This window comes from Lissotriton helveticus, chromosome 6 (assembly GCF_964261635.1).
Source record: "Lissotriton helveticus chromosome 6, aLisHel1.1, whole genome shotgun sequence".
NCBI lineage: Eukaryota > Metazoa > Chordata > Amphibia > Caudata > Salamandridae > Lissotriton > Lissotriton helveticus.
This window is the reverse complement of record NC_136067.1, coordinates 144,727,621-144,754,458: the sequence shown is the minus strand read 5'-3', so window position 1 is coordinate 144,754,458 and position 26,838 is coordinate 144,727,621. Positions and strand designations below refer to the sequence as shown.

The window sequence follows — 26,838 nt, the reverse complement described above, 5'->3', positions numbered from 1 at the left end:
TTGGACGATGAACTCTCGGCTGTAGTCGGGGGCCTGGAGCACCGGGGCGGTGCACATGGCAGTCTTTAGTGTCTCAAAGGCTACTTGGCACTCGGGGGTCCAGTGCACCTTCGGGGGTAGTTTCTTGGAGGTTAGTTCTGTGAGTGGTCCCACAATGCTCCCATAGTCCTTTATGAACCGCCGATAGTATCCAGTGAGCCCCAGGAAGGCTCGGACGGCGGTCTGGGTGACGGGGGGCTCCCAGGCCTGGATGGCGTCGATCTTGGGTTGAAGGGGAGCCACTTGGCCGCTCCCCACTTGGTGTCCCAGATAGGTCACGGACCCTTGACCGATCTGGCACTTGCTGGCTTTTATTGTTAGTCCGGCCCGTTGGAGGGCCGTCAGGACCTTCCCGAGGTGGGTCAGGTGCTTGTCCCAACAGAGGCTGTACACTGCAATATCGTCCAGATAGGCGGCACTGAACTCTTCCAGCCCTGCCAGCACCCGATTCACTAGTCTCTGGAAGGTGGCCGGAGCATTCTTCATGCCGAAGGGCATCACGTTGAAGTGGAAGTGGCCATCGGGGGTCGAGAAAGCGGATCGTTCTTGTGCCCCTGGCGTGAGGCCGATTTGCCAGTATCCGGCCGTGAGGTCGAAGGTGCTGAGGTACCTGGCGGCTCCCAGGCGATCGATCAGTTCATCCGCTCGGGGAATGGGATGGGCGTCGGTCCTGGTGACGGCATTCAGTCCCCGGTAGTCGACACAGAACCGCAGCTCCGGGGGCACCCCGGGGGCGGTGGCCTTAGGGACCAGGACGACGGGACTGGCCCATGGACTGTCTGAGGGCTCGACTACCCCTAGGGCTAGCATCTTGGAAACTTCGGCTTGGATGCAGGCCCGGACTCGGTCGGGGACTCGGTAGGCTCGGTGCCGCACGGGCGGACTGTCCCAGGTGTCGACGTCGTGAACACACCACTGTGTGACTCCGGGGGTGAGGGAAAATAAGTTTGCAAATTGACCCAGAAGTTTCTGGCAGTCCTGGCGCTGTTTGGGTGTCAGCGCGGGAGAGAGGGAGACTCCCTCGACGGAGCCATCTTTCTCGGAGGTGCTCAGGAGGTCTGGTAGAGGCTCGGAGTCGTCCTCTGCTCCGTCATCGGTAGCCAGCAACAGGCTCAGTTCGGTGCGGACAAAGAGGGGCTTGAGCCGATTGGCGTGTAGGACCCGGAGGGGGTTCCGGGGGGACTCCATGTCCACTAGGTAGGTGACGGGGCTCTTGCGCTCCACCACCTTGAAGGGCCCCGTCCATTTGTCCTGGAGGGCGCCGGGGTCGACCGGGGACATGACCCAGACCTGCTGGCCCGGTTCGAATTCAATGGACGAGGCATTTTCATCATACCAGCGCTTCATCTCCTCTTGACTGGCCTTCAGGTTGGTTTCGGCCAGTTCCCGGAACTTCCGAGTCTGGTTGCGGAGAGTCAAGAGGTATCGGAAAACATCGGGCGGAGTATCGGAGGCGGCCAGCTCCCAGCCTTCCTTGACCAGGCTGAGGGGGCCTCGCACCGGGTGTCCATATAATAGTTCAAAGGGGCTGAACCCCAGGGACTTCTGGGGTACCTCCCGGTAGGCGAACAGGAGGCATGGCTGCAGAACGTCCCATTTGCGCCGGACGGGCTCTTCTAGGCCCTTGATCATTCCTTTCAGGGTCCTATTAAATCGCTCCACTAGTCCATTCCCTTGAGGGTGATACGGGGTGGTGAACTTATACGTGACCCGCACTGTTGCCACAGGGACCGCATATATTTCGATATAAAGTTTGCGCCCCGATCACTGACGACCTCTCGGGGGAAGCCGACTCTGTGGTAAATAAATAAATAATACCCTATTTTTGACTAGACATATATCATAACAGATAGCTCAATAAATAAGAGTCAAGATTCGAGGTAGTAGGAGTTTTGCAGGTTTAATACAGCATAAGGACAGGAACAGGACAACCTGCATAGGAATAGGATGACAGGGTGACAGGGCCCAGCAGCTGCTGGGGCTGGATCTGGGATGAGCGCGCTGGCTTTTAATAACAATACATGAGCATATATACATAACGCAAACACATAGCATTACATTGCAGTAGGCGTAGCAGTGGGTGGAGCAATAGGTGTGACGCGTAGCAGTCGCGAAAGATAAAGGCAAAAGTAGGTGTAACTGGGCGTATACATAGACATGTGGTGCAGACGTAACAGGATATGTCATGAATGGGGCGGAAACCATGGAGGGGGCTACCTGAGGAGCCGGGACCTCTAACCTGATGGTGCGCGCAAACTAGCAATGACGTATCACTAGGAGAAGCTGGGGGCTATGAACTCTGTGCTAGGAGCAGAGACTGAAATCTGGAGGGTCGGAGCGACATGTACCTAAACCCTATCTAGTATCTGATGTTTAGGGAACATGTTGATATGAACTAGAAGTTAGGAGGGGAAAGGCTAACTTGATTCTAAGACTGGACCATGCATTATTCTACATGTAGTGCGTGATGAAGAATATGAAATGACCATTAAATGCAGTATTTCTCTAACGTGGAGACGTGAAGGCTAGACAATGACGGAAACTATTGATGCAGTTCAGTAGCTTAGGAATGCAGAGAAGGAGGACTGAACTGATAACTGGACTCATAACATACTCTTGGCAGACTCAGAGACTGAGCCAGGCTGGGCCGGGCACTGCGAGGCAGGAAGTAAGTGAAGGGTCGAGGATACAGGTGGGGGCTGTATCCCTCCTCAGCGAGGCTTCAGGAGACAGGAGCTGAATCTGGTGTCCGGGCCCTTTTGAGGCCTAGAAACGGGGACTTTATAATAGAATAACGTGCACACTGAGAAACGTGGCAACGTAGCTTTACATAGGCCTGATATTCGTATTATTCACGAGGACTGGAAACTGGCATACTAGAGGGGGACACAACTGTAATTGCGTCATTAATCAGACATGGGGAATGCATATGCATATTTAATCATGCACACATAACATATGATGGATGACACGTAGGGACACAGAACATGACAAAATTTACTTTTCCACATTCCCTCCTTGTCACTACGTTTCCATCAGGAAACATCAATATTCATGATACCATCTATCATTTCATACAGTATCATTTGCTCGTCTCGAATTATCCTGGAACGGGATTTAGAACTGGGCTTGGGACTAGGAATACAAGAGGTAGCACAAATGCCGCAAATCGCAGGGCCACATTGTATACAGAGGCAGCAGCTGAATATGATCGCTACTGCAATACCTAGAAAGGACAATATTTTCCATCCCCATGCGGAAATTATATTCCAGAACCAACCGGACCATGTCCAGGTGCCTGGATCTTGGTGTATCAGATGGGCAATTTTATGGAGTCTGGTTATAGCTGAATAAACAGACGGCGCGTTATTTGGAATGAAAATGCAGCAACTAGATCCGATGACTCTACAGGCCCCGCCCCTATCGGCCAGTATGACGTCAAGGACGAGACGATTTTGCAAAACGACAAATCTCATAGCAGATTGCTCTTCAGTTAAGTTACCTAGAGCAGAGGCAGTCTCATTTATTACAGCTTCAAGGGTTCTGGTTAACCTACGGATTAGTTTACTATTCTGGATAGGTCCTATAAAGAAAAAGAAACCTTTATTGAAATCGGTATATTGTTCTAGAGCAGTTTCAGTATAATCGACAATTGGGGACTCCCTTCTATGTCTAATGTGTACTAGATGTGTATTTCTATGATAATCAGGTGGGGCTAGGAAAACTGGTGGCAGTAGGAAGGCAATGTAACAGGTTCCCTCCCAATCGAGGGGCAGACGAATATATGCGGTTTGACCACAAATAAAATATGAATGACGTGAAGCTTTGAAAATAGATTTCCCACTGTCACTATACTTGACAATAGTAGTACAATCACTATGTCCTACATGTACGGAACCATTATTTCGGACACATAATTCGCCTTTGACTGGTAGTACTGAAATAGCAGGTAAGTCTGGAGTAGTATCAGACTGAACATTCAAGACCATGAAATTCGACGAATAATTACCTAAATTATACACTTCATTTTCTAGATCTAAACCTGTTCGGTGAGGGAGACCTTGCTTGTCTGGGAAACATGTACTGTTAAGAAAAAACATATCTGTTGAGGATGACGTTAACGTGGACCATGCTCCACACGAACCATTATGTGAAAAAGGATAAGGAAAGAGTGGCAGAACTCCCTTCGGTGTCTGGAAAGGGGGGAGTCGACCACACACCCAACAATTAGTGGCATTGCTGGTCTGGTGTGAGTAATGTAACATGCGGATAAATGAGTTATTTCGCATAGCGAGGCGGTAAGAGAGTTCATGAGGGGGCAGATCACTAAACGTGTGCTCTACTGTAGCATTAGCAGACTTATTTACATGTGAAACTGGGAAACATAGGTAAAATGCATAACTGGTGCAGGAAATCATAAGGCTGGAAAACAATATGAAACATAGAAAAACGATACATCGGATTGAGTTTTGACTAACTCTCTCACTATGGGGGTCTATTTTATACATGTCAGAAACAGTCTAACCGTTTCACCTAGGGGAGGACTTAGACAATCAAACTGACTGACTCATTTTACTAGACCTTAATTTCTGTTTATACTCCTGCTGCGGAGTTTTCTCTAACAGGGGGTTGTAGCAATGTCTTTTGCGGGACAGTCCTTGAGAACAATATTCTGGCAATCCTTTGAATCCTGGGAAATGTTCTTTAAGACGGGTTTCAGTCCATTAAAAAGTTTGACATGAGAAAGGTGTACCCAGCCTTTGCGTCCTTCCAACTTCACGGCTGTACGGGTAGTGAGGAGGACCTGTCGGGGCTCTTTCCATCGAGGCTCCAGCGGACTTGATCTGTCAAAGTTGCGGACCATCACCATGGATCCTGGAACGATTTCATGCGGTGCCACCTCGGTATTGTCTGGAAATGCGGCGGCAACCTGTGAACGACATGAGTTGAGGGCAGACATCAAGGAAGCTAGGTAATCTGTCAGCATATTACTTGAAACATCGGTAATACTTCGGGGTCTAGGAGTACCCCACATATTAGGGGGGCGGCCGAAAACGACCTCATATGGGGACAGACCTGATCTGGAATGTGCGACCATGCGCATATAAAATAAAGCGACTGGCAGGGCTACTAGCCAGTCCACACCTTTTTCTTTACATATTTTGGCGACTCGGACTTTCAGAGTCTGGTTATGTCTCTCAACGAGACCGGCTGCTTCAGGATGGCGTACACAATGGAACTTCCACTGGTACCCTAACAAAAGGGAAACATGCTTCATGAGTTCAGATGAGAATGGCTGGCCGTTATCAGAATATACGACTCTAGGGAGTCCATAACGGGGGAAGAACTCACGAACCAACTGCTTGGCAGTGGTCGCGGCTGTGTAATCTGGGACTGGATATGCTTCTGTCCACCTGGACAAAGCGCATACAACTACAAGGACATACTTGAAACCTCGACATCGCTCCATCTGAATGTAATCCATCTGGAGGACTTCAAAAGGGTGGTCAGGGGGCTGGAAACCACCTTGTTCCACCGGGACACTTTTACCTGGATTAAACTGACAACATATCATACAGGTACGGACTTTCTGCTTAGCTGCAGCTCGTAAATGCTTGTTGAACCAAATGTTCTGGATACTGTCTAACATGGCTTTTTCCCCTAAATGTGCTGGACTATGTGCGGTATTAATAATGACTTGAACCATAGAGTCGGGGAGAAACCATGTGGCTTTACCCTTCGTTACCCATCCCTGATCTGTCTGGACCCCTCCTTGTTCGGACCATTTCTTGATTTCTTCGGGAGTAGCATGTAACTGGATATCTATGACATCTTGAGTAGGGTCCTTAACTGTCATGCATGTAGTCGGATCTGGAGTATGTGTCTGATTAACTTGAATGTCTGGAGTCTGTGCTGTAAGCTTGGCTGTGCGATCTGCTAGATCGTTACCCTGGGAAATAATGTCAGTGACCTTCGTATGTGCTTTGCACTTCATGATAGCGATAGATGTCGGTAAGTGTATGGCATCTAACAGAGCTTGAATAAGGAGACCATGCTGAATCTTGGTTCCATGAGAAGTCATGAAACCTCTCTCCTGCCAGAGCACTCCGAAGTCGTGTACAACTCCAAATGCGTAGCGTGAATCTGTGTAAACATTAACTTTCAGGTTCTTGGCGTGTATGCAGGCTTGTGTCAGAGCAACTAGCTCTGCTGCTTGAGCGGACAGAGTATCAATACGGTGTGTCTCAATAACTTTAGTGTCAGTAGTCACTGCATACGCGGCTACTAGTTCTCCTGTACTAGTTCTCATACATGAACCATCCACATAAAGTGTCAGGTCGGGGTCTGGTAACGGAGTATCTGTCAGATCTTGTCTTGGCTTTGTCGTAATGTTAACTACTTCCACACAGTCATGTGGGTCAGGATTCGAAGTAACTGATGGTAACAGTGTAGCAGGATTTAAAATGTTGCAGCGTCTGATTTCTATGTGTGGCTGGAACAGTGTCAATTCATAACCTGTTAAACGTGCAATTGTCAAGTGCTGAGTTTGTGTTCGGTTCAGAAGAACTTCCACAGAATGTGGAACTTGTACTGTCAAGGAATGTCCTAAGACTATGGAATCACTTTGTCTGATAGCTAGTGCTGTGGCTGCAACTGACTTGAGGCACGCAGGCAAAGCCTGGGCGACTGGATCTAGTGTGCTAGAAAAATAAGCACAGGGCTTGTATTGTCCTGCTTGATCTTGTGTGAGAACAGATAATGCTGTACCTTCACGTTCTGTGACGAAAAGTGTAAAAGGCTTACTGTAGTTCGGTGTGGCTAGAACTGGAGCTTGACATAAAGCTTTCTTTAACTCGTTGAAACTAAGTGTATGTTCAGATGTCCAAGGGAGAACAGTCGATACGGCTGCCTCCTGTGTCGTTAACTGTATCAGTGGTTTGGCTAGAAATGCATACTGGGGAATCCATTGTCTACAATAAGAAGTAAGGCCGATAAAGGCACGTACCTCCTTCTGGGTCTTGGGCTGAGGAAGACTCGCTATTAACTGGATACGGTCTGGTGTCAACTGCCTACCCCTCTTGGACAGTAAGTGTCCTAAGTAGACCACTTGCTGGACACAGAATTGAAGTTTAGAAGGGGACACCTTGTGCCCCATCTCGGCTAGGAAATACAAGACTGTAAGGGATGCTTGCTCGCAAGCACGTTCAGAACGGGCTGTGATCAGTAGATCATCGACATACTGGAGCAGGGCAGTGTCAGTTGGCATGTGAATGTTGTCTAGTTGTCTCTTAAGTGCTTGACTGTACATACTAGGACTTTCTGTGAAACCTTGAGGAGCGCGTGTGAACATATAGCTCCTTCCATTTAAACAGAATCCGAAAAGGAACTGGCTGTCTGGATGAATAGGAACACTGAAAAATGCGTTCTTGAGGTCTATGACAGTGAAGAACGTGGCTTCGGAATCAATGGCTGTCAATAGGGAAGAGATGTCTGGGACAACTGGGTACTGCGGAATAATACATTTATTAAGCTCTCGTAGGTCGATCACTAATCGATATACTGGGGGTGCATTTGGATCAGTACGTTTCATAACTGGAATGATCGGAGAATTGCATACGTTGGAGTCAGTTTCTACAACCACTCCTTGAGCGATGAGCTCGTCAATAATTTTGGATAAGGCTGCTACAGCCTCGGGTGGCAATCTGTACTGTCTGATTCGTGGTAACACTACACCTGGTTTGAGAGTCACACGATAAGGTGTGATTTGCATATAACCTACATCAGTTGGACCTTGCGCCCATAAATGCTGTGGAACATTAGACAGTCTTGAATCAAAATCTCGTAATACATAGTGACCCTTAAAGTCACGTAGGAACAATCGTATTCCCTCTGGGGAACAGCATATAACTGCACCTAACTCTTTCAGTGTTTTAATGCCCAATAGGTTTTCTGGACATGACTTAGTAAGTAACAGATCAGTAGTACGGGACAATGGACCTACTTCTAGAGTAACTGGCTTTGAAATCTCATTTACGATAGGTTTTCCTGAAAATCCAAGGGAAACATTTCTTGAGCCTGAGAGCGGAGCCCCTGGAACTTCGGCATGACTAATTGTGGTCCTACTTGCCCCTGTATCAATCAAAAACTTTCTGTCTTTCCCTAATACTTGACTGTGAACATAGGGACCTTCTTGATCTACAGGTATCTCGATGAGAGGCAAGCCTACCTCCCTCTCTAGGCTGTTTCATGAATACTGCTGGTACTCTGGATACTCAGACTGTGCATACTGGTACATCTGCGATGTAACATGCTGTGTTGCAGCGATAGGCTGCGGTACTGTAACTATCTGTTGTGCATTCTGTGGCTGAGGAGTCTGTGAAACTTGCTCTTGTCTAGGCGGACGTGGTCTTTCCTTAGTCTTACCAGTAGCTATGTTGTGTTTCAGAACTGCACACTCATTTATAAAATGACCTGGCTGTTTACAATAATTGCAGTTCCCTTTAACGGGAGCTGCAGGATGACTGGCTTGATTCGGACCCCTCTTCTGACTGTCTTGAGGAACAGATTGTGCAACTAGTACTTTCATTTTCGTGTCTTTCATACGTTTTCTCTCGTGTTCTTGCTCTTCCCTGATTCTATTCTGGTGGTACTGGAGCATCTGGAGCATCTGGGACGGAGTATTAGCTTGCCAGGTGCTTTCGACTTTCAAAACTCGATTTTTAACTTGTGGGCTTGAATTCTCGACTAATTTAGTAACAAAAAGGTGAGGGTATGACTCACTACTTGTCTTGAGGCCACTATTGATGCTAAAACATTTTTCAAACCTAGAATAGAAATCACTAATATCTTCCTCTTGTTTCTGTTTACAGGCTGAGATTGCATCCCAGTCTTCTTTTCTAGTTGTCAATAATCTGGGTAAAACTTGAATCAATAATTCTGGTAATTCTTTACATTTCTCTCCTAGACCAGTACCTGGTACTCGTGCCTTGTCTTCAGCTTCTAGAACTGCCCAATCGATCTTTTTCTCTCCCACCTCCCATTCTTTTTCCTTTAGCTTTTCATACACCCCTGCGGGCAACAGGACCTTTAACATTTTAATGATATCTGGGTAAGTGTATTCTCCCATACGGAGCATGTCTTTTAATTCTCTATGGAACCCTGCTGGATCTTTGTCATGACAGGGAATTAATTTCTTCATTTCGAGGAGTTCCATCTTTGTAATCGGGGTGTAAACAAACACTCGTTGCATTTCACCGTCCTCTGTCTTAACTGGATGCACTTCTCGTAACGGGTTCTGTCTTTCCATGTAAAATGGTTTACTTTCTGGGGGTGAGACATGAACAAAATGCGGGTTCAGAAACGTTCTATATTTGTGGCGCTGCTCTAGAATGACACTAATTAAGTCGGTACCTAGACCTTTCCATCTATACTGGAGTAACTCGTTCAGGATATCGTGTAACGGACCTGGATCAGAGTGCTGACCCTCATACAGAGTAATGAGGTGCTGGATCATATACATACCCACCAGTCGCTGCTCGGCTGGGGGCAATTTCAGAAACATTTGTGCCACTATTTCGTCTGGAAAAGTGGTAGAATCAGTAATCCATCGGACTGCTGATCGGGCTAGTTCCTGTTCATGCATGGTACTTAACTCACTATAACCGATTCGTGATTTCAGAATGTGATCGGTAGCTTGAAACACTTGTTCTAGTGAACCTTGTTCTGGTGCTGGATGATGGAAAGTAGACTTGTGTTCTAGGCGTAAATGGCGATCTGGAAATCTAGATTTTCCTACATACGCTATTCTGGCGGGATTCTCGTCCTCTACCTCTTCAGTATCAGAGTTACTTTCTTTCTCGCTTACTTGTGCTGCTTTACGTTGTTCGTGTATCTTTATTATTTCTCTACGGATTTTCTTGTACATACTCTCCATGGCACTAATGGTATTGTGCTTACCCTCGGCTATATTATCACTCCACTTTGTCAGGGTTTTCATTTCGGCCGGATCTTTAGACGGGTAATCTTGTTCTCTTATTAGACAGTTAATTAAAAACTTTAATATCATACGCTGGATCTCAGCTTTCCTTTGAGACATGGCATCACTAATACTTTCTGGATCATCCCCTGTACGGATGAAACGATATATTCTGTCTAGATCTTCTTTCATATTGGGTAGGGTGACTAGATACTCGGTCACCCTCCTTACGCGTACTGAATATAAAACCATATTATTCTCGCCTGGGACTGGGTCATAGGCACATTCGCCAAGGGCTTGCCTGATTTCTGCAACAGACTTATTACTCTTGGGAGTACGCTGTGATGCTTGAGCATGTAATTCGAGTGCTGATAAACGCTTGCGTGGCGGCGGGGTTTGAGGAGGACCTCCTCCTGCGGCCCCTAGACTAGAATCGTCGACTGATATTCTTCGTGGTGGAGCGGGAAATTGAAATGCTGGCTGGACCGGGGGTACCGTAGCAGGTACTGCATGGGGTGCCCCGGTGTCTGGAAGAGCAGGATGTGCCTGATTTACAGGGACTGGCGGAGCGCGAACAGGATCTGCATATTCAGGGACTGTGTCGTCCAGATAGGACGAAATAAAAATATCAGCTGCGGTCGGTTTGTGACGTAGCTTGGTCGGAACTAGTGGTGGCGGGAAATTACTGGATGCCTCCGGGGTCGCTTTTGGCAAGCCCTCGGCAAGAAGAGGATACATACCCTTAATAAGGGCATGCCTCTGTCTGTCTGACTGTTCGGCTTTGACTTGTTCACCTATCTCGATTAATTCTTTTTCTTGGGCTCGCTCTAAGGATTCTCTACTTAATTCTGACTTTCTGATTTCTTTTTCAGTTCTTTTATGAGCTTCTTTACGCCATAACTCGATGGCATCTTTCTGTGACTGTCTGGCTTTCTTTTTCCATAATGCTTCTTCTACTCGCATGATGCATTCGGCATCCCATGTACCCGATACGGGCCATCTATACTTTTCTTCTAACTGTTTGGTATACTCTACCCATAAATCTAGATACAATATGGCACTTATGCCATGTTTCTGATACATAAAGTGACCTGGACTGTCCCTGGGCGGGACGGGAACTGCTGCTTCCAGCAGACCCTTTCTAGTTTTTAACTGACGTAACTTGGAAAATATGGGCATGACTGAACTGTAATCTAGACACAATACAATACACAATGAACACGATACTTATTCCCCATTCATACCACGACATTGAAATACATGAAAAACATTTAAAATAACAGTTCGAACAGAATACAACCTGGAAATACTGAGAACAGAACACATAAATTTTCTCGAGAACAGAAACTGACTAGAACAGAAACTAGATGCACTGCTGAAACAGTACGAAACTTACCGGTCTCATAAAGAGACACGTCAGGACCCGCATCCACCGAAATGGACACTTCGTTTGTGGGACTGTGTACCACCAACCCACAGACCAGAGTCAATTAAATTGACCCTGTCTAGATACCACCCCAGTAACGGTACTCACCGGGCAGCAAGAACGGAAAGCCTCAGACTGGACTGGACTGCTACGACGACGGACGACGAACTTCGGGCTTCGGACTTCAGTTACGGGTGGACCTCCGGATACCTCGGACCTTGGACTCTTGGCTTGGGCTCTGGTCGGGACTCGCCGCGTTCCTCCACCGTCTCGTCTGGATGCTGGACCGCCTCCTCCGTCTCCTCCGTGGGCCTGAGGGATACTTGAGCAGAAATATCTGCCACTGCGCAGAAGAGTTCCGTCACGACTGCAGAGGGTCAGGGGGTCGGCGTGGCTTCACCGACGCGTGGGGAAAGGGCAAGTCCCTGTTCGGGCGCCATTATGTGGTAAATAAATAAATAATACCCTATTTTTGACTAGACATATATCATAACAGATAGCTCAATAAATAAGAGTCAAGATTCGAGGTAGTAGGAGTTTTGCAGGTTTAATACAGCATAAGGACAGGAACAGGACAACCTGCATAGGAATAGGATGACAGGGTGACAGGGCCCAGCAGCTGCTGGGGCTGGATCTGGGATGAGCGCGCTGGCTTTTAATAACAATACATGAGCATATATACATAACGCAAACACATAGCATTACATTGCAGTAGGCGTAGCAGTGGGTGGAGCAATAGGTGTGACGCGTAGCAGTCGCGAAAGATAAAGGCAAAAGTAGGTGTAACTGGGCGTATACATAGACATGTGGTGCAGACGTAACAGGATATGTCATGAATGGGGCGGAAACCATGGAGGGGGCTACCTGAGGAGCCGGGACCTCTAACCTGATGGTGCGCGCAAACTAGCAATGACGTATCACTAGGAGAAGCTGGGGGCTATGAACTCTGTGCTAGGAGCAGAGACTGAAGTCTGGAGGGTCGGAGCGACATGTACCTAAACCCTATCTAGTATCTGATGTTTAGGGAACATGTTGATATGAACTAGAAGTTAGGAGGGGAAAGGCTAACTTGATTCTAAGACTGGACCATGCATTATTCTACATGTAGTGCGTGATGAAGAATATGAAATGACCATTAAATGCAGTATTTCTCTAACGTGGAGACGTGAAGGCTAGACAATGACGGAAACTATTGATGCAGTTCAGTAGCTTAGGAATGCAGAGAAGGAGGACTGAACTGATAACTGGACTCATAACATACTCTTGGCAGACTCAGAGACTGAGCCAGGCTGGGCCGGGCACTGCGAGGCAGGAAGTAAGTGAAGGGTCGAGGATACAGGTGGGGGCTGTATCCCTCCTCAGCGAGGCTTCAGGAGACAGGAGCTGAATCTGGTGTCCGGGCCCTTTTGAGGCCTAGAAACGGGGACTTTATAATAGAATAACGTGCACACTGAGAAACGTGGCAACGTAGCTTTACATAGGCCTGATATTCGTATTATTCACGAGGACTGGAAACTGGCATACTAGAGGGGGACACAACTGTAATTGCGTCATTAATCAGACATGGGGAATGCATATGCATATTTAATCATGCACACATAACATATGATGGATGACACGTAGGGACACAGAACATGACAAAATTTACTTTTCCACAAGAAGATCCCCATTAGCGCCCGACCCACTACGGGGGCTGTGATAGTCCGGAGGGGGATAGCTTCTGGATAGCGGGTGGCATGGTCCACCAGGACGAGGATGAAGCGGTGCCCCTGAAAGGTTGGAGGATCCAGGGGCCCCACGATGTCGATCCCTACTCGCTCGAAGGGAGTGGTCACCACGGGAAACGGTTGGAGTGGGGCCTTGATTTTCCCCCCACTCTTTCCGCTGGCTTGGCAGGTCGGACAGGTTCGGCAGTGGTTGTACACATCGCGGCGCATCTTCGCCCAATAAAAGTGGGTCACCAGGCGGCTGTAGGGTTTGTCCTGCCCCAGGTGCCCGGCGAGGGGCACATCATGTGCCAGGTTTAAGAGAAAGTCTCTGAAGTGGAGGGGGACGACTAGCACTCGGCCGGCCCCCAGCTCGGCGATCTTTTGTTCACTGTACAGGAGGTCCTGGTCCCAATAGATCCAGTGGGACCCCGAGGAGTCTCCGGTGGCTTGCGTGGCGGCTTGTTAGCGGAGTCCCTCAAGGGACGGACATGTCTTTTGTTCCCGACGGAACTGCTCGCGGGTGGGGCCCCCTTCTTGGCGCCACTGGGCTAGTTCGGGAAGGGGCCCGAGCTCGGGAAGTTCTTCATGTCTGGGGCCTTGCGGCCCCAGTTCGGGTTCGGCCGTGGCAGTGGCGGGTGGCGGAGGTGCCGGCCATTCAGGTTCTTCGGGCAAATTGTCTTCGGTTGGGACGGCGTCCCGGTTGGACATGGATCGGGTCGTTACGCAAACCCATTCAGGAAGGCCTAGCATCCCCAGATGCTCTCTTCGCTCGATCTGTGCCCAGGGGGAACTTTCCAGGTCGTTCCCTAGGAGGCAGTCCACCGGGGCATCGTCTCGGACGGTGACTTTCAGCATGCTGGACACTCCTCCCCACTCGAAGGGGATGCGAGCCATCTGGCACAGGCTCTCGGAATTGTCCGCTGACCGGACAGGGCTCAGAACGTGGGGCAAGATTTGTTCTGGGGTCACCAGATGGCAGCGGACGGCGGTTATGCTGGCCCCCGTGTCACGGAGAGCCTCGGCCCGGCGTCCGTTGATGGTGACCCACTGGCGGTACTTCTGGGTGTTGATCGGAATCTGGTCTCGGGGGATCATGTCGTTGTCGCCCAGGGAGGCGAGGCACATGGCCGCGGACTCCCATTCTTCTGGTTCCATAGGGACCTCTTCTTCTTCATCCTTTTCTTCGCTCAGAGCAGCTGCAGTGATTTGTCGACCGGGGGGCCCGGTGGTGCCGGGCCGCTGGTTCATGGGGCAGAGAGGATCATTGGCATAGTAACCCAGCCGCTGGCATCTGTGGCACGTAACGTTGGGGCATGGCCCCGGTCGGGCTGGATGGGCCCCCCTCGGGCTGGAGGCTGGTGTAGAGGAGGCGGGCGAAGACCCCGGCGGGAGGTCTCGGCCTCGGCTGATGCCAGACCCGCCGCCTCGCGGCCGGTGGTTCCCCGGGGACCCTCGTCCGTATTCTCCTGTGGTGTTCCGGTAGACGCGGTTGCTCGCCCACCGATCTGCTTTGACCGCTAGCTTTCGCGGCTCGGTCAACTTGCTGTCGAGGAGGTGCTGTCGTAGTTCAATGAAGCAGTTGTTGGAGAGGTGCTCCCATAACATCAGGTCGACCAACTGCTGGTAGGTAGTGACCTGACTGCCTTTGACCCACCCCTCGAAGGCTCTGCTAAAAAAGTTCACATATTCTACCCAAGTGGTACCGGGCATTTTTTTACAGTCTCGGAACCTCTGCCGGTACATTTCGGGGGGGAGTCCGTAGCGCTGAGTAGGGCCGTTTTCATGTGTTCATAGGAGGTCATTTCGGTGTCAGGTAGTTCCAGCAGGGCGTCCCTCCCTTCGTTGACGAACTTCGCCCACAGGCCGGCGCCCCAATCCTTCAGGGGCACCCGATGGGCGGTCATGGCCACCTCGTAGGCTTTGAAACATTGTTGGATATCATCGTTCTTGTAGTATTCTATGACTACATCTTTCGGTAGGTGAACCTTGGTGTCCACGGGAGGGGCCGAGGTCTTGGCCCCGGCCGCGCTATCTTCGTTGATCTTGGCCTTGATTTCTAGTTCTCTCAGGCCTCGTTCGTGTTCATATGCTAGTCGTTTTTCTTCGAGGTCACGTTGTCTCCGTTTCTCTTCTAGATCCCCCTCCAGCCGTAGTTGCTCGAGGGCTATCTTTTTCTCCGCTAGCTGGAGTTCTCCGTCTAGCCGGAGTCGTGCAAGCTCCACTTCGTGTAGCCGGTTGCGCTCTCGTTCTCGAGCGTCTTCATAGATGAGGTCCGCGTTTAGTGTCGCGGTTCTTTCCCCCGTTGGGGGTGCGCTGGTTTCCTGTGGCCCGTTCGGGCCATTCTCCTCTTGGGGTGGTCTGTCTCGGGTTTCCACCCAGGCTTGTAGGGCCGATTTGAAGTCCTCTTTTGTGCTCAGGCCAGTGGTAGCGATACCCATGTCTTTACAGAATTGTTTTAGTTCTTCATGGCTGTATTCTTCTATCTTCTCTTTCTGGAATTCGGCCGGTAGGTTGGTTCCTTGGGTCGTCATGGTCTCTGTGTGTTTTTCCGTCGTAGCGGGTAGATCACTCTCTGTACGATTTTGCATTGGCTCGGATCGCAGCGCCTGTGTTAGAAAGGCGAACCCGGGGGAGGCAGAAGGTGTCTGACTGACCACCCCTAGGTCAACCCCTCCTTCAGAGAAGGGACCGAGCGATGTCGAGAGGCCTCCGACGGGAGGGCCCTCTCCTAGAATCGTACAGCAGAGTAACCACACCACTACAAATATACACCACACGTAGATAGAGTTTTCAATCTTTATCGGGCAATTAGTATCGTTTCAATATGTACAGCAGATCCCGAGATCTGAAAAGTCTTGTGGCAAGGGGCAAGGTAGCGGGACAGTCTTATAGATGGTCGGATGCAAGGAGACCCTACGCACAGCTCTCAATCCTCGAGCTGGGGGGTTCCGGAAGGTTGGGCCGCGGCAGCGCCAGCAGGCTCCAAGATGGTTCAGCGAGTGTGGACCGCGGCAGCGCCAGCAGGTTCCAATATGGTTCAGCGAGTGTGGACCGCGGCAGCGCCAGCAGGCTCCAAGATGGTTACAGCAAAGATGGACCGCGGCAGCGCCAGCAGGCTCCAAGATGATTCAGCGAGTGTGGACCGCGGCAGCGCCAGCAGGTTCCACGGTGGTTCAGCGAGTGTGGACCGCGGCAGCGCCAGCAGGCTCCAAGATGGTTACAGCAAAGATGGACCGCGGCAGCGCCAGCAGGCTCCAAGGTGGTTACAGCGAAGGTGGACCGCGGCAGCGCCAGCAGGCTCCAAGGTGGTTACAGCGAAGATGGACCGCGGCAGCGCCAGCAGGCTCCAAGGTGGTTACAGCGAAGATGGACCGCGGCAGCGCCAGCAGGCTCCAAGGTGGTTACAGCGAAGAGGGACCGCGGCAGCGCCAGCAGGTTCCAGGTAGAGCAGCAAAAGGAGTTCGTCTTAGGGTCAGCCGCGACAGCGTCAGCAGGGCTCCTCGACTCCGGGATACAACTGCCGTCCTACTCCGGGGCTGGCCCAGATATAGGTCTGGAGTCCTTTGATGTCCGGACCCTCTCGCCTGGGGGTCAGAGGGGCCGGGATGATGGTGTCCAGACACCCAACAGGGGTTGGGGCCGGCGCCCAGGGAGGCCGGAGGTCGATTGAAACCAGGCATCCGGGGACGGTTGGAGAGCCATTGAAACTCCCCTTTCCTTGTCTCTGGTTGAGTGGCCACTCTACCACCCGGAGGGTTCTTGGTGCCTCGATGGCGGGCTCGCTGGGGCCGTGGCCGCGGCTGGTCCGGGACCACGTGTCTGTGACGTGATGGGCCCAAGATGGCGTTGGGCCTGGAATGTGGGTCCGGGGTGGGCACCGGACCGGTAATGCTGGGGCGGCCCGAGTGTGCCGTGTCAGTGGTTGTGGGCCGCCGGGTGGCGGATCTGGTGGTTTGGAGGGCGTGAAGAGGTGTGCCCGAGACCGACCCGGGCTGGATGGAGGGCCGATGTCATCCGGGGCCCGCCATGCGGGAGGGGTAGGACCACGCCACGAGGCCGGGTCCAACAATCAGAAAAACCCTGACTCTTTCTAAGGACACACAACATCACCATTTGGCTTTCTCAAAATACTCAACATAAACAGAAATAATGTTTGAAAAAATTCAAAAGAAAATAGGTATTTAAGTTCCCTTATTGTAGGCCTGGCCAATGTAGAGTGAGTGAGTATATACTTACATTTCAGTGTTTCTCCTGCATACGGGATATGTAACTTAAAACGGTCACAGTTTGGTCCAGGTGTCAATGACGTACAACTGAAAGAAAACAGAGCAATCATTAAAACAGAGAGTTGCAATGAATATAATAGTGGCATTGTTACAATATTTTAGTGGTCTCCCTCGTTATCTATGAGTACAGAGAGGACAATGTGCTGGAGGAGGTGTCACTTGAAAGGAATTTCATGCAACATCCGACATTTTGAGTGACAAGGACTCACTTGAAAGTGCTGTTCCTCATTACACTGATTAACCTGACTGCATGTCACTGTAAACCCTCAGTCCTTCCTAAGGCTGCAGCAAGTGAGAGTACAATAATGACTATGATCAAGCTACATTCGAGTCGAGCAATAGAGCTTCAACAGTTTCATGCTTCTATTATTATTTTAGGCGTTTTAAACAGTAGTCCTGTTTATTCATATAAAAGAAAAACATAATGTTTAGTTCCGATCTGTTTACTTTGTTGCTGAGCCCATCTGCTGTGGAGTGAGCCTAATAACCCCAGTAACTGGGACAGTCGGGGTGGGGGGCGGTTGGCCTTTACAAACAAGCATTTGCAATGCAATAGGTCACGCATTATTAAAGTTTGAGCTATTGGCATTGCTAATAATAATGCAACACCAATAGCTCAAACATTCAGTAATGCGAGACCTATTGCATTGCAAATGCTTGTTTTTACTGCTGGGAGGGACAGTTTGTGCTTTATAACTTCAATATTCATTAATTCATTACATGTGATTGTAAAGCACACGTTCATCCGTGGGCATCTTGACACTGTATAACAGATGTTTATTGTTACCCAACTCAATGGTACTCATTTTATCGACCCAGAAGGATGAAAGGCTGAGTGGACTGGATGGGATCTGAACCAGTAACCATGAGGTCGAACACAGGCCCCTACAGTCGACGCATTAGTCCACTAAGCCACCAGACCCAGTTAATGTCTTGTAATCTCTTACGTTGGGACGGGCAGAACGTCATACCAGGTTTGGAAGCCCCATGTCCCATTGGAGGGATCCACAACTTAACAAGCCCAGTACAGAGTCTTGAGTGAATGGGTGATATTTTCCAAGGCAAAAACATTTCATATTCTGGAGCAGCCAGACAGAAAGCTGGGACCAGAGATTTGCTTCAAACACCGATGAGCGCTTGTTCCATTACTAGACGCGATCTACCCTCTCACGTGTCGCAGATTACCCTTAAGTGGCAATGTCCATGTATACACTGCATCGATGCAAAAATAATAGCAAGTGATATTAAATGGACTGAGAAAGAACATAACTTGCAGAAAATGACAACATTTACCAAGCGGGCATAGAAATCTCTGACCAGATGGTGTCTTCAAATAATATTTATTCAATGTGACAGTGTTTCCTGGTAAACTCAGGGGGTGAATACTCGACCACCCCCCTCTTTTGTCCATGTTTGAAGCTCTGGCATTATGCTGTACCTTACAAATTCATTCCCTTTAACAAAAGAACTACTGCCAAATATGCTTTGCACCTGTTTAGCTGTGTTTATCTAATTTTGTTTCCATAGACAATTACCATTGTTTTTGCATTTGATGAATGCTTTTTTTCTGTAAGATCGACTTTGTGGCCCCATTACAGCCTGCTTAGCCACGGTCTGTTCTCTGTCACCTGGCATGTGCTTTCCATGCTTTCACAGATCAATCAGTGGCAGCAGTTCCTTCACTGCACTAGAGCAGGTTACATCCGAAACGTTGTGGGGGGGGGAGGTGGCGTGGACCTAAGACATAGGAAGGATTCTAACAATCAGCCTCAACTCATTTGCACGTTGCACTTTTGGGCTTGTGGTCCCACTGCTGTTCTGTCTCCCCACCTCCCACATGTCGCCTGCAGCTCCTTCACCAACCTGGAGCAGGGAAAAGCTGGCATGTCAAGGGGGCAGAGCCTATACACAGGCAGGATGGTGACAGGCCATAAGCAGTCACATTGGCTGGCTCTTGGCAATGCAAAAACTGAAAGAAGCACACATGTTTGAAAAAGACTGTCCACAGTCAAAATGCGGTGTGTGAACAAGATTGTACGCCGTCGAGGCGCAGTGTGTCAACAAGACTGTCCGCAGTCAAAACGCAGTGTGTGAACAAGACTCTGCAGTCGAAACGCGCTATAAGATTCATTAAATCTACACTGCAGCCTGACCCTCCTGAGTGTGCGCTTTTCTTGCATCTTTTGGAAAAATATATACATATCGATCTATCTATCTATCTATCTATCTATCTATCTATCTATCTATCTATCTATCTATCTATCTATCTATCCCTCTATATATATAGAGAGATAGATAGATAGATATATACATACACACACACATACACATAAACTGGGGCTATCAATACCCTAATTAAGGGTTGCACAGCTTTTTTAAAGAGTTAAAAGGGGGAGGGTAAAATCATCCCCAGTGACAATGGTATTCTGTATTTTTAGGTCTCGCCTAGCGATGCAGCACATGCGCTACACGCCTTGGCGAGACCTATTGTCGTCGGTTTGGTGGCCGAAGGGGGGACAGGGATGTGCACGCTCACTGCGTCTCTTTCAGACAGCTGACGTGCAAGCTCATGGCGTCTCTTCCAGCTAGTGCCCGGACAGCCCATGTGCATGCTCATGGCGTCTCTTTCAGGGTGCACCTTACAGACAGGCGAAGTGCACGTGTACGTCGTCTCTAGTGTTTGAGCACATGGCCTTAGCACGTTCGCTTTCGCAGCCGCGCGTGTTTTACTTTGGATTTCTGCGGCTGGAGAACTCTGCATAGGCAGGCACCTGTGGTCTGTCTACGAGTGCTCAGCATAAGCCTGCGGTGCGGGGCTGGCACTTGCGCTGCGGACTGTGCCGTGCCCCGGCCGCCCTTCACAAGGCGCCGCAGGATGACGCAGGATAATAGCCTTGAGAGGGTTCCGGAGCCGGCAGCATGACCGAGTGCCTCGGCGTTAGAGTAGAGGAGTGGCCTGCCTGCCGCACTTGCTTCTCCTTTGGACTGCAGGTAAACCCAAGAATGCGCCACGCAGCTGCCTCGGTGTGGGTACAAAAGGCGTGTCTTTTACAAGCGTGTGCTTTGTGTGCTTTGTGTGCAGCCTTTGGCCTTGCGTTTATGCTAGCCTCCTAGAATATGCAATGATATTGCTTTTTAAAATAAACATATATCTATTTTGCCAGCCTTTTTCCTCAGAAGCCCTATGGGAGTGTTCCCAGCACAGGCAGAGGGAGAATCACGAGAACGAACGCCGGAGCAGACACCCCATTTATTACCGATAGTCTGCAATGAAACCTCGAGTCTGCTCAGGTTTTATGAGGTAGCTGCATTGTGCATGACATTATTATTTTACGTTGTGTTTTCGGTGTCGATGAAAGTGGAGAGAAAGGCAGATAATGGAGCCCCCACCTTGAAGGAGCTCGGGGGATGCAGCGCCAGAATATAGTCCTGTTCAAGCACTGCGTACTTTGCAGAAGGCACTTTGACCAGCCACTCCTTTCTGTCCATCTGTGGTGTTTTGGGGGTCATTGTTGCAGATTACATTGTGGTTGTTGAAGAATCGATCTGGAAGCTGTTATCTACTGAGGATGTTCTGGTTATTGACCCTTTGCTTGCCTCTACCTGGCTGTGCAGACGATTAGATGGTCGCTCCTCTGCAACAAGGCTAAGTGACAAACTAAAGCAGGTCTCTGTTTGCTCATATGATTTGTTCTGGATTGTGCATGCCTAAATACTGCTGATTCACCAGTGCTGCTGTGATGGAAATCACACTCGGTTGTCACTGAAGAGAGGCACATAAAATCCTCATGCTTCTATAAGGTGTGCTGCAGGGACCATTAGGTAAAACTATATAGAGTTAGAGATTGGTAACTCTGAATAACGGGGTCTTTTTCACCAAGTTGTCTGAGCGAGAACCAGCACTTGATTTGTACTGGTGGGACCCACAGGTCCCATTTTTCATCATCGGACATTATCTGACAACAAGAACGGGAAAACAACGAGAAGATAGGGCAAACACGCAAAGTAAAAGAAGGAGAAAGACGGAAATAACATCACAAAGGGAGAAAGCAGGAACCTGTAGGAGTGAGAAAAAGGGGCAGGGAGTGTCTGGTAGTGGATTAAATAGGGCATGAGGTGGATTGGAGACTAAGCAGTCTTGATTTTTGTGCGTCAGTGCCAACCATGGGCTTCTGAGCAGAGCTTTGGGTGCTGCACGTATTTTTCTTCAAATTAAGTTCTAACGAGAACCCAGTTCTAAATGGCATCAAATGGACAACAAGAGTAATACTCAAGTTGACTGTGATATCATCCAGAACCTCACAGGGAAACACATTCTCTTACTTTACAGTTACTGATAGACAATTCTATGCTATGCATGTCCCCAGATTCTCTTTCCTATTGTCCTATAAGCTGTGCAGGGGTAGAGCACACTTGGAGGAGCTATGAACTTGAGCTTATGTGCCTCAGGCCCCCGTCCCATCTTGTGTTACCTCTTGTTTCACACCACCCACACCCGCCACAATATGGCCATCTCTCCTCTATCCAAACAAGCATTTGCAATGAAATAGGTCTTGCAACTGCAAGATTGTGAGCTATTAACTTTGTTAATGACAATGTATTTTATTACTGCAGGTTTTTCAAACACAGATATAAGGCATTGTCAAACTCTCGCAATTGCGAGACCTACTGCATTGCAAATGCTTGTTATTCTTAGTGAGAACAATTTACACCAATGGACCAAAACTTCACCTTTACGTGACTTTGGAGGATAGTTCAAAAGTAAGAGAATGACATTACAGAAGCCTAGATTCTCTCTTGATTCAGAAAAGGGGGTGGTGATGGACAGAGTATCTGAATTAAGCAGAACACTCCTACCCAGTCAAAAGATCAGGGCTTGATCCATCACCGTTTTTTAGCTCACTGCACCATCCCAGTTCAGAACCTGGCTACATGCAAATTAGTCTGTCCCTGGCCCAGTGCATCATGGGAACAGGGCAGACCAAACTACCAAGCCAATTCTTTACTGGAAAGGAAACAAGCTTCCGGGGACCGGTTTCTGGCATTACAGCCGTGTTCGGCCCGGCTTGCTTGAATCCTGATGGTGCAGTGAGCAAGGGACTCATGTCTGAGCATACCCTTCCACTCCTATAGTGGCCAAAACGATTCAGAAAAGGGGGTGGTGATGGACGGAGTATCTGAATTAAGCAGAACACTCCTACCCAGTCAAAAGATCAGGGCTTGATCCATCACCGTTTTTTAGCTCACTGCACCATCCCAGTTCAGAACCTGGCTACATGCAAATTAGTCTGTCCCTGGCCCAGTGCATCATGGGAACAGGGCAGACCAAACTACCAAGCCAATTCTTTACTGGAAAGGAAACAAGCTTCCGGTGACCGGTTTCTGGCATTACAGCAGTCTTCGGCCCGGCTTGCTTGAATCCTGATGGTGCAGTGAGCAAGGGACTCATGTCTGAGCATACCCTTCCACTCCTATAGTGGCCAAAACGATTCAGAAAAGGGGGTGGTGATGGACAGAGTATCTGAATTAAGCAGAACACTCCTACCCAGTCAAAAGATCAGGGCTTGATCCATCACCGTTTTTTAGCTCACTGCACCATCCCAGTTCAGAACCTGGCTACATGCAAACTAGTCCGTCCCTGGCCCAGTGCATCATGGGAACAGGGCAGACCAAACTACCAAGCCAATTCTTTACTGGAAAGGAAACAAGCTTCCGGGGACCGGTTTCTGGCATTACAGCCGTCTTCGGCCCGGCTTGCTTGAATCCTGATGGTGCAGTGAGCAAGGGACTCATGTCTGAGCATACCCTTCCACTCCTATAGTGGCCAAAACGATTCAGAAAAGGGGGTGGTGATGGACAGAGTATCTGAATTAAGCAGAACACTCCTACCCAGTCAAAAGATCAGGGCTTGATCCATCACCGTTTTTTAGCTCACTGCACCATCCCAGTTCAGAACCTGGCTACATGCAAATTAGTCTGTCCCTGGCCCAGTGCATCATGGGAACAGGGCAGACCAAACTACCAAGCCAATTCTTTACTGGAAAGGAAACAAGCTTCCGGGGACCCGTTTCTGGCATTACGGCCGTCTTTGGCCCGGCTTGCTTGCATCGTGATGGTGCAGTGAGCAAGGGACTCATGTCTGAGCATACCCTTCCACTCCTATAGTGGCCAAAACGATTCAGAAAAGGGGGTGGTGATGGACAGAGTATCTGAATTAAGCAGAACACTCCTACCCAGTCAAATGATCAGGGCTTGATCCATCACCGTTTTTTAGCTCACTGCACCATCCCAGTTCAGAACCTGGCTACATGCAAATTAGTCTGTCCCTGGCCCAGTGCATCATGGGAACAGGGCAGACCAAACTACAGAGCCAATTCTTTACTGGAAAGGAAACAAGCTTCCGGGGACCGGTTTCTGGCATTACAGCTGTCTTCGGCCCGGCTTGCTTGAATCCTGATGGTGCAGTGAGCAAGGGACTCATGTCTGAGCATACCCTTCCACTCCTATAGTGGCAAAAAACGATACAGAAAAGGGGGTGGTGATGGACAGGGTATCTGAATTAAGCAGAACACTCCTACCCAGTCAAAAGATCAGGGCTTGATCCATCACCGTTTTTTAGCTCACTGCACCATCCCAGTTCAGAACCTGGCTACATGCAAATTAGTCTGTCCCTGGCCCAGTGCATCATGGGAACAGGGCAGACCAAACTACCAAGCCAATTCTTTACTGGAAAGGAAACAAGCTTCCGGGGACCGGTTTCTGGCATTACAGCCGTCTTCGGCCCGGCTTGCTTGAATCCTGATGGTGCAGTGAGCAAGGGACTCATGTCTGAGCATACCCTTCCACTCCTATAGTGGCTAAAACGATTCAGAAAAGGGGGTGGTGATGGACAGAGTATCTGAATTAAGCAGAACACTCCTACCCAGTCAAAAGATCAGGGCTTGATCCATCACCTTTTTTTAGCTCACTGCACCATCCCAGTTCAGAACCTGGCTACATGCAAATTAGTCTGGCCCTGGCCCAGTGCATCATGGGAATAGGGCAGACCAAACTACCAAGCCAATTCTTTACTGGAAAGGAAACAAGCTTCCGGGGACCGGTTTCTGGCATTACAGCCGTCTTCGGCCCGGCTTGCTTGAATCCTGATGGTGCAGTGAGCAAGGGACTCATGTCTGAGCATACCCTTCCACTCCTATAGTGGCCAAAACGATTCAGAAAAGGGGGTGGTGATGGACAGAGTATCTGAATTAAGCAGAACACTCCTACCCAGTCAAAAGATCAGGGCTCGATCCATCACCGTTTTTTAGCTCACTGCACCATCCCAGTTCAGAACCTGGCTACATGCAAATTAGTCTGTCCCTGGCCCAGTGCATCATGGGAACAGGGCAGACCAAACTACCAAGCCAATTCTTTACTGGAAAGGAAACAAGCTTCCGGGGAGCGGTTTCTGGCATTACAGCCGTCTTCGGCCTGGCTTGCTTGAATCCTGATGGTGCAGTGAGCATACTCCCTCCCCCTCATTGTCATCTGAAGCCCTGGCGGGTGTAAAACAAGCAGTTGGACATGGTATCAGCAGTTCACAAGACTCCCTATCTGAAACCTGAAAAAATACTCTAGAAAGCATGCAAGGTATTTATTTATTTAAGAGGGAGGACTTTCAGCACAAACTAAGATCAAGGAGGTGCAAGACAATACATATGAGAGCCAGTTATGGAATCTAACATGTGCAGCATGTCAACTGCTGTGTAAATCATGTGGTCCATTTTTTTACAGAGTACGGCCTAAGGACTTTGATATTATTCATCACTACAATAGAGACCCAAGCAGAGCTCCTGCAAGCTGTGGCGATTTGCCTGTCGTTGATGGATTTTAAAAATTGGGAAATTGCAGATCTGAGTTTCAGGAAGGTTACCAGCTCCACAATGAATGGAGTATTGTTTGTGGGCCTCCATCATGGACAAGCGGACTGTGCGATTCAAAGTATTTTGCAAGTTATGATGCATGGTGGCAAACCAAATACATCATACCTTGATTTTCTTAGAGAACGTCTTTTTGGTTAAAATTTTAATTTATAGACTATCTTTCTTAAAGACATGCACTCCCTGTAAGACCGGGTGTTGGATCACTCCCCCCAGGAATGGCAATGCATATCGGAAAGGCTACATTATAGGAAGGATGGCACTTGAATGCATGGACCTCGAGGGATGAAAGAATAAAGGGTGACCACTGCAGCTTTCTTGAAACAAAAGAACATTACCTCCAGACAGATGTGAGCACTGTTTATTCTGAAGTAACAGTCTGGGCCTGACAATCTCAAGCATCTCAACTAAATGTTACTCCACTGCACAGATAAGTAGGGAATTGAAGAGTCACTGATCCAGTTAGAGGGCAGCACACAGAAGTAAGGTATAACCTGAGCAAGCACGTCACACTGGTAAGGGAACAACATGTCAGCACCCAAAAATGGCTGTAGAAGTGGGGGCTATTTTACTGTCACAATGTGGAAGACGGAGCAGCCAAGTTGAAACCTAGCTTTAAGGGTCCTGGGTACATATTCCCAGTTAGTTCCAGCTCCTGTAGAAGATGTGACAACCGATACAAACCCAACAGGATTCCTCCTGGTGGGCCATGAGATCGCTTGTAGTCAGTGAACGATGAGCAGGGTGATAAATGCTTTGTCAAGGCATTCTTTCCAGGGAAAGGTGGGGTCCATTTTTAAGGTGGAGGCTTTGCCCCAAGACCTTCCCTGCAAAATACTAACCTATCCTTTCTCCTCAAAGATAACAAATCTCACCTCCTCTAAGCCAAAGCCTTTTCAGAATCAGTAAAGGGAACAGGCAGACCATAGATGGGGTATTTAAACCCAGAATATGAAAAGAATCACCAAGGAGAGCAGCAGACTCTCATAGTTAGGTTTCGGAAATGGAAGCAAGCTCACATAGGTCAAATTGAGTAAGGGAAAGAGAGGGACCAGCAGACCCTGGTGACAGAAGCTTCTTCTTCTTTGTTCTAGGGTGTGGAAGACTTCCACGGAGACACAAGGAACCTACCTCCAAGAAAGCACCATCAGACAAGTTGCTGGAATGCATGTTTTGCATGCCCTTTATAAGACTTAATATGATCCCTGGAAGTAAACTTTAGAGAAGAGATTAAACGACAATTGTTGACAGAAGAGGGGAAGAGCTATGAAGGATACCATCTCAAATGGGATGATACTAGTTGTATACAAAGGTCTTTCTCATTCAACAGTACAGCCATACTTTGTCTGTGTGGTGCAGAAGTGGGATCTAAGTACCCTAATACTAGAGACCCTTATCCACAACCTGGTTGAAGGCCAACAACAGTTGGGGCTGGCTATCCAAATACAGCAAAAGACACACAGTTGATGGACGGAATGCAGAA

The 26,838-nt window shown here is 48.9% G+C and overlaps 1 protein-coding gene across 2 annotated transcripts in view; it reads right to left on the bottom strand.

The window, feature by feature from the left end:
* Positions 1–26,838, bottom strand: part of BABAM2 (BRISC and BRCA1 A complex member 2) — a 961,268-nt gene that overhangs the window by 826,227 nt on the left and 108,203 nt on the right. For both annotated transcript variants that reach the window (XM_078647504.1, XM_078647505.1), the window contains exon 3: positions 17,387–17,463. In XM_078647504.1, coding sequence (XP_078503630.1) covers positions 17,387–17,463 — 77 coding nt within the window. The remainder of the gene's footprint in view (positions 1–17,386; positions 17,464–26,838) is intronic.